Here is a 9,402-nt window from a genome sequence, read left to right as displayed (position 1 = left end):
ATTTTGTTTAGTTTGCAGCTAGTATTATTACAGCAATTTTCTTTTCCTGTTTTATAAGAAAAAATAAAGTCATTTAATTGTCCCACATTCGAGTCTTCTAGTAATTGATCTACTCTGTAAGTATTGGAATATGAAGTAGATGCATGTAAATTATATAGCAAAATGTCAGTACTAAGGGAGAATTCCTTTTAAAACTAACACATTATGTGTGTGTGTGTTCCTTTAGTGTCTACTAAAATAAGCTAGAGTCCTTAACAAACATGGATATTCAAATAAATCTGTATGTATTATTTACCACCAAATTAGTTATCTCCCATGATTTGTGTAGTTTGCCAAATTTATTGACTTGTGGATAGTTTCGGTCATGGTGACATTGAAGTCTACAAATTCCATTCTGATATTGTTTGCAAAATACTACTTCCCTGTAGCTAATCATTAAGTGGGACATAAATAAAGATTATTTAACATATTGTTCTTGTCCTATTCAATTAGAGATTATTTTTAGTATGTATTCAAGTTATTTTAATTTGGATTGTGTTTATGTGTCATGCATGTATTCATGTTCATTTTTATGTTTGTAAATGCAGATATAGTTATATGTACACATTTTTCAATATGTTTTTAAAACATTACATCTTGTCATACTTTCCTTATTTTAATATGTGACTTCAGCAATGGGAAGTGACATAACAATGAGCTTTTGAATAAAAAATAGTTTGTGGTATTATTTAATATGAAAAACATATTTTATAAAGTTGCTTACACAATTGTAATGAAGTTATACACTTATTTCTGTGAATATGTTTAGTGATGGTTTGAAAAATGTTCAGATAACATATAAAACCTATTGTTTGCTTTTTAAAGACTTATTTATTGGGCCCTCCCTGGTGGTACAATGGGTTAGGATGCAGCAGTGCAGGCTGGTGTCAGCCACATCAGTGTGAGTTCGATCCCCAGCCTCAGAGGTGAACCAGATGGTGTTGCAGACCTCTCCTGTCTCACCCACTGCTCCCCTCAGCAGTGTACTTCATGGATCTGCCTAATCTGCTCCCTGCTCTGTCACTGGTTAATCCTTACACCAACCCTGGACCTCTGGCCTGTACCTCAGTTCTGTATGTACAAATAAATAGATCTTAAAAAAAAAAAGATTTATTTATGCATATAAGAACTGGTTTACAAGCAGAGGGTGAAACAGGAGGGGTCTGCCATACTATGTGGGTCACCTCCCTAGCTGGGGATCAAACTAGTGCTGCAGTGGGTTCAGCTAGCTTCATAGTGCTTTAACCTTTGCACCACCAGGGAGGGTCCAACCTTTTGTTTTACCTTAGCACACAGTTAAAAATAAATACATTTATGTTATTAAATGCAATTTATTTGTAACTAATTTGTTTTACATATAAAATAAATCTACAATTAATTCAAGATGAATGACTTAAAAAATTCACATCCTTATTCATGTTTTCTTAGTTCTTTATAAATTATGTATGTTTTGTATAACCCCTCTACAAAACCAAAAAGAAAGATAATTCATTCAATAAAGCAACAGTATATAGATTTGTTTAATGGGTAATATAGTCCATGAATCAGGCATTCGTGGAGTGATAGGGACTAGATGACAACTATCTCCCCCAGAGTCAAGGGGGAAGGGAGGCATCTCAAATCTTTATGGATAGGGAAAGTGTCAAGAAGATGAGGGTCTTATAAATAAGTTAAGAATGTTGTCAATTAAAGGTCTCCTAACCCCACAGCACATTTCCTCAGAGTGTATTATGTAAGATGATTGTCCCAATACAGTGTAAAGTTGACATTTTTTTTTGAAAGTTAAAGAATGTGCCCACATGTGACTATGATTATTTTAAGTTTTATATGCAAATGGATGGATTATTATTTCTCTTATGTAAGTGAACTGATAATTCACTAATTCTTAGGTGTAAAATCCATTTTGAGCATGGTATTGTCATGATTCACATCCCAGATATACATATGAATCATTTATACTTTGGGACATAGCAGCCTACCAGCTCAGCTCTTATTTCAACAAGCAATAAAAACTTGATAGTGAAAGAGATAAAACTTTGATTGTCAAAAATACCTTTTGCTATTTACAATGAGTTACTTTTATATAACTAGCTGCTTTGTCACTTTTTGACCAATAGGAATATATAATGTAAAAACAAGAAGAAATTTAAAGGTTAAGATTCCAAGTGTCTAAAAATCACTTAAAATCACTAAAAATCACTTTAAGATACTTTGTTTTTTAAAAGTTTAGCAATTTAATAAAACTAAAGATCCATTTCTATCTTGATTTATATAGCTATAATTTATAATTTATTAACATTTTAAAAATTACAGTTATTTATTGCAATATTTGGAGTCTCTATACTACCACAAAATATTTCCTTTTAAATAATAAAGCAGAACACAGAGGTGAAAGATGTGTGGTAGTATAGTACTAGGAAGTGCTAACCACTTTTAAAATCATGTCTTTCAGGAAAGAACGGTGACCATTAGAAGACAAACTGTAGGAGGATTTGGACTAAGCATAAAGGTAGCTAATCTTTCCAGTCTGTCCTTTAAAAGGCGTGCTATAATGCTTGTATTTTTGTACATTTTAATTTTTGTATATTATTAATTGTATAAGAATGACTATTGCTATTTTGGAGTAAGAAGCATATTAGGTAATAAACTTTTGATTTAGAAATGTTAAAATGCATTTGGAAATTTTATCTTATTTGATATAGAATATAATTCATTAACTTTATTTTTCTTTGACAAATGTTATCTTAAATATAAAACATAGCATCGCAATTTATATTTCTTTTCTAACTACCCAGAGAAAAAAAATATTGGTCTGTCAAGTTAAGAAAGGAAGAAAAAGGTCTGCATTGTTAAGGGCCAATGCGTAGTTTATTAGTAGTATTCTATCATCTTTATCTTTTGTTTCATTGTTTACTTAAGAAAAGAGAAAAAATATAATACCAATAGATAGAGTAGATAAAGCTTTAGTATCTGATTTGTTATAATATTATAAATTAATTATAAAAATGAGTATATTTACTAATTTTCATTTATTTTTCAGTTTAGGTTTTACATTTTGTATACTGTTGACTAATAAAGATATTCCATATCTGCAATTTATAATCATTACAGAAAAACAAATTTTAACAGGATGGGAGTTATATAAGCATCAAAAATGTTAATTCAATGACAGTAAATGTTCCTTAGAAACCCATAAGTGTAAGTGAAATTTAACATCTGGATTTTTTTGCATAGATTTTTTTTTATATTTAGTGAAACTCAGACATCCTAGATACAAAGCTCAAGAAATGTTAACACAGCTCAAGTTACATATTCTTGAAAAATGGAATTTCCATTTGTTGAAAGTTATCTCTGGTTGATCTCATGAAAATGTACAGAAAAGTATCTATGTCATTGTTATGTCAAGTGACAAGAATATTACTACTTAAAATGTACAAGGTTTTAAGGTTTACTACTTAAAATGTAGAAGGTTTTAAGAGATAGTTTATCATCAGTTATAATGAGGAAATCACACAACACAGATTATCATGTTTGGAAAAGTTGTTGCTGGGAATTCTTTTATCAGTAGACTATTTTGTTTTGCTTTGACCTATTTATTGGGCATGCTATGAAGTATTTAAATAAACATCTAAAAATAGGAGAAAGTTCATGAAGAGAGAACAAAAACTGAATGTAAACATCAGCCAAAAGAGGGTTGGTTTCATCTGAGATAAGCATCTTTACCTACATTGAGTTATTTGTGAGAATGAAGCTTTATTAATTTTATGTGATTGGAAATGTTTTCTCCTTTTTAAAAATTTCCACTCTTAATTAAGCTCAATTTTAACATAGGGTCTTTTAAAAATAACAATGAATCTTTCATCTTAATTATTTAATTAATTATTTAATTAACTACTTAATTCCAAGTAAAACTTTTACAAATATAGCACATAAATTAATTTTTAAAGGAAATGTGAATTTTCCATTCAAATTATTGGCCACAATCATGGTATTTAATTAAAATCGGTACCACATTTTGAGGTTTTACAAAAAACAAATCATTTTATAATTCTTACTTAAATATCTATCCAGAACACAAACATCAGTGTTTTTACTTAGAATATTGCCAATTTATATTGAAGAACTTCTTTTTAGTTTTCTATTTTGGTTTTCTCAAAACATGCCTCGGAGTTTGGTTTTTCTATATTTTAATCTATCTTTAATTTCATCAATATATTTCAACATGTTTATTTGTTCATATCGCTGTATAAATACCAACACTATCATAAAGAAAATTTCCCATTACCTTATTATATGTACTAAATTTTATAAACTACTGTGTTTATTTTTTTTTTGTGTGTGTGTTGTTCTTAAGTCTATAAATATATATAAGATGAACAGATTGAAAATTATTTTTGGTTAAATGCAGGTTAATGTTTAATGCTGACATTTTATCTGTTTGTTTGATTTTTGTTAAAGAAATTTGAGTTAATAACAAAAATATACACACAAATATATGTTTATAATTCCCTTTTTTAATTCAGTTATTTCCAATGAAACAAACTCAATATTTTATTTTAATGTATTTGTTTTTAAAATAGATTTAAATCGATGTAAAGTTGGTTTACTACACGGTATATGATTTACACATACCCAGTCATACCCCTTTCAGGCATATGTTACCACACACACTCACCTCCAAGATTTCCATAATCCTCCACCATTGTCCACTGTGCTTACTCTTGACTTTTTTCTCTCATCTTTCCTGGCCACTTCTCGACTTCTCAGTTATAGAATCAGATTTTTAGGATTTATTATTGGTTTGGTTTTATCTTTATCTTTTGTTTTGTTCCCCTAAATTCCACATATAAGCATCACTTATATTCATTTGTCTTTCTCCTGACTTGCTCTGCTTGGCATAATCCCCTCCCATACTGGAGGTTTTACAGGGAGAATTAGGAAATAAAAACTTGAATATCTCAAGTGGGATAACAAAAGGAAGACTGTATATCAAGCGAGAGGTTATTCACTAATATAATTAAGATTACTACAAATGTCCCTGGATTTCACTGTTCTCAGAATATTTGGTACAATTTCTTTAGTTTTACTTCCAAAAAAACTCTTTAAAACTTGGCTCAAGGGTAACAAAGTGTTTGTTTTTGTCAGTAAACAGAGCATTTGGTGTTCTTAGAACTGTAAGAAAGTTCACCATGTTTCATGCTTCATGCTTTATGCTCTGACAAATTTTAGGTCCCAAGCTCTTTCTGCCTCTAACACCTTTGCTCAAGGTGGCAAGTTCTCAGGGGTCTCATGTGGTGGCCTGAGCTATAGTTAGTAGATAACATCATAGAAAAAAATTTGTGTGGTGTTCATTTTATGTTTGCTTATTATACAGTTACTAGTTATTATATATTAGTAGCTACTGATTACATAGTTACTATAGATTATGCAGTTTGACACTATTAATGTACAATATACATTAAGCCAATTGAAAGGTTTTGATGCATAATATTGTTTCCTTTGTAAATATACTTGCCAACTAGTAGGGGTGGTGAAATGAAAGCATGCCTTCAGTGCCTTTTATTTTTATTTTTTTATACCTTATTAATAGACTACATTGTGACTCCTGAGGCAAAATGTATCAGTAGGAATTTAAAAGTTGAAGTAGTCTGTGTCTCTACAGGCTTATTGTCTTCAATTTGACATCCTCCCTTGAAGGCCAAGTCAGGCATGAGGTGATCCCGTCTCAGTAGCCTTAAAATCCCCCAAAATGAGAATAAAACAATAAAACACAATCCATATTTTATTATAATCAGTTTTAAAGATACATCATTAAAGTAAGTTTTATTTTCTTTTTGAATGTTTTATAATTTGAATAGTATTATTTGTTATTTCACCTTAAGAAAATATCTTTTTGGCTCGCATTGCTTCTATCACTTTGTTGTTGATATTTTTTTTTCCTTAAGAATAAGTTTGGCATGCATTATAGACTTTCTTGTAAAATTGGAGGCTCTCTTTTGAATGGCACAATTGTCATTTTTTAAATCATGTCCAAAGATGCTAAACCTCAATTTAGAACACAGTTATTTATCCCAAAAGAGATTTTGTACTCCTTACCTTGATATTTTGTGTAGGTAGGTACTTAGTGAACTAGTTACCTTCATAGAATAACATGCTTTATATTCTTAAGATCCCATCATTTTTTATTGAGGGTTTTATAATGAAATGTACAAAGCTAAATTATATGTTACATATATATAATTTGTGTATGTTTTTATAGTTTATTATAATATTTATGATATGATATATGCTATATATGGATATGCATTCCATAGATAAAGGTAGATATATGTGTGTAATTTATAAACACAAGAACAAAAAAAGTCTCAGAAGAACTTTTGAGTACATGATAAATTTACTGATACTGTATGTGGTAAAATGAAACCCTGTCAAGAGGAGCTGCCATACACAGACTAGAATTTTTAGTCCTGTCCTCTTACCCACATCTGTAATTCTTTGTTTTAAATTGATTATTTTTCTTGTGCTCCTGGCAATTAAAGCTAATCTGCTTAATTCCTGGGAGTGTCCCCATATCAGATCACAGCTTGTTTTGTTGATTTCAGGTCCCATGTCAATGATTCTCAGTGCAGTTAGCAAATCTAGCAGGATCATATGTCTCCTGAACCATGGTGCAATGAGATGAAATCAGAAGACATGACATACACACACTTATACCTTCCCCAGTTCTCAATTGGCTTAAGGTAACATTTCATCTGCAAGTTCCTACACTAGGACCTCCCAGGAAACAGAAATAGCTAACTTGCTTTCTGATCCTAATGTAACATAAGCCATGTATAAGGCTTTTTCACTGTGGTCTCAGTCTTTCAGGAACCATGGCTCATTTTTATTGTGTTGCTTCTAAGATAGATTTTCATATGATAGAATGTTGGTTTATTTGACAATACTTTAGAATTCTTCTGCCTTGTCTTCAGTCTTGATTAAAATCCTTGATTAAAGGATTAATCAGTTTTAGTTGATTAAAATACAACACATAAATCACAAATTTGTATATTTCCCTCTTGTATTACCATTTGTTTTTGATGTCCCTAGGTAAAATGTCAGGTTCTTCTATATATATATATATATTAAATTCTGTGTATATTTATTCTCCAAAAATTCAGACATAAGAATCATTAAACTTTGAAGCACATGTTCTTTCTTCTCAGAACAAAACTGTTTCTGTTTAAGTTCTCAGATTCATCAGGATAGCTGAGTATACTTGATTTCCCTATAGGACTCCTTTATTTGTATTTTATTGAATTGTATCACTCTATAACAAGGTCGTTGGAGACCACTTAGTTCTGAGTTTCACCCAACACCATTTATATTAACATCTCTGGCTCTTTATCTTAGCCCTACTGCTGCTGTTTTGTACAATCTTCATATATTTCTACTACCCTCTGATAAACACTTCTTGTTTGATGTACTCAGTCCTCTATTGTGAACTATCACTTATTATACCTATAAATATTTTGTTGTTCTCCAAAACTACATCACCAAAAATCTGGTGATATAATGAAAAAATACCGTATTTTTGCGTTATGTAATAAAACATTTTTGTATTTTTGTCTCTGATTAGATGACCTATGTAGATAGTCTTTTTAAGGCAAACAATTAGCTTGACCTTTTGGGACATGTATTTAGTTTCCATATCTTTTAAAATATGATACTATGTATTTGTACATTATTACATCATGGCTCTGGTCATTTTCATTAAAAAAAATCATTCTTTAGAGTAAAAAGATATTTTGAATACTACTAGAAAACATTTTCAGAAGTACTTTCTAGCACACAATGCTTTTTTCTAATGTAAAAATAGGTTACCCATGCCAATTAAGGAGATTTTTTTGACCAAATTTTATATTTACAGTGAAAATTTAGCTTTGTAATAAAAAATAAATTATAACCATTATGATATGAGTATAATTTACCAATACTATTTACTAACACTTATTAAATACTTTTTAATTACCAGATTCTGAACTAAATACTTCCTTTGTTCACTTTTCAACAACAATAGATAACTATTGCTATTCTTCTATAGACAATAAGGTTAAGTATTAAGGTAACGTAATTTATATTGCTTCAAGTAGTAGAGCTAGACCTTAACACCACCTAATGGTAAAGCCTTTTTTCTCTGTAACTATGTTAAATAATTATAAAATTTAAAGTAAATTATTTTTAAATTTTCTAGTTAGGAAAATAATAACACAACATTTTGAACTATTTAAATAATTTTAGACTGAAGAAAGACTTAGATCTCATTTACTTATTTGTCAAGCATACATTCGAAAGATGAAAAATAGTTGTTATTTCATGCACTACTGCTGTTATATCAATGCATGAAGGGGAAAAAGTGTCTGGGAACTTACATTTTAGCTAGGGATAGAGGAATGAGAGACAAATAAATATAAAAAAATCAAAATTACAGCAGGTTAGAAGTTGATCTTTATAAGGCAATAAAAGACTATAACAAAATATAGAAAATATACAATGAATTAGCATGAATTTTACTACTTAGTAATGCCATGTGATTTTACTAATGAGTCTTATTTATTTTTTAAAGATTTGTTTTATTTATTTTATGCATATAAGAGCCTGGGTATAGGCTAGAGGTATGAAGATTGGGGGTGAGAGATTCTCCAGAGACAGTGGAGAGCAGAACAGGAGTATCTACTGAAATACACTGCTGAGGGGAGAAGTGGAAGAGTCAATGGTGCCATGTGAGTTAGCTTCCTGGTTGGGGATTGAACTGGTGCTGCTGCCCTGGCTGAGGAAAGTTTCATAGTGCTGTACTTTAACCTGTTGGGCCCTGCAAATTAATCTTATTTGATAGACTACATTAGGGTGATAGCCTTCTTATATTCAGGGCTCAGTGTATGTTAAATAAGCACTCATGTCCACCACAATATTAATCACAAATCATTTTCTCTTTGAATGATTGGTGCTTGACATATCAGTGCTTCTTTGACTAGAGGGCAAATAAAGATTCCAAAAGATAACTTATACCAGATAATTTTTTAAGAGTCAATGAGTGAACAGAAGTCAGTAGGTGTATTTATACATACACACAGGCACACACACATATGCTGGAATGCGACTTCAGGGATCAAAAAAGATATTCTTGCTATTTGTAGCTGTATTGCTGAACAGGAAGAGGTTATGCTAGGAAAAAAAAAAGCATTGGATAGTTTCACTTATATGTATAATATAGATATACTAAACAAAGAGTTAGAGAAGGACAAATCATGAAAGGTGTCCATAGATATGTGGTATCCAGGAAGGGAGAGGAAGGAGAGAGATTTACACGAGAGTGAGGGGCAA

The 9,402-nt window shown here is 30.5% G+C and overlaps 1 protein-coding gene across 6 annotated transcripts in view; it reads left to right on the top strand.

The window, feature by feature from the left end:
* Positions 1-9,402, top strand: part of SNTG1 (syntrophin, gamma 1) — a 682,373-nt gene that overhangs the window by 458,746 nt on the left and 214,225 nt on the right. For all 6 annotated transcript variants that reach the window (XM_012723045.1, XM_012723047.1, XM_012723046.1 and 3 more), the window contains one exon: positions 2,492-2,548. In XM_012723045.1, the coding sequence (XP_012578499.1) occupies positions 2,492-2,548 (57 nt within the window). The remainder of the gene's footprint in view (positions 1-2,491; positions 2,549-9,402) is intronic.

The sequence above is a fragment of the Condylura cristata genome, unplaced genomic scaffold (genome assembly GCF_000260355.1).
Source record: "Condylura cristata isolate star-nosed mole 26May11 unplaced genomic scaffold, ConCri1.0 scaffold00009, whole genome shotgun sequence".
Taxonomy (NCBI): domain Eukaryota; kingdom Metazoa; phylum Chordata; class Mammalia; order Eulipotyphla; family Talpidae; genus Condylura; species Condylura cristata.
The sequence above is the reverse complement of the archived record's forward strand: the minus strand, read 5'-3'. Positions and strand labels throughout refer to the sequence as shown.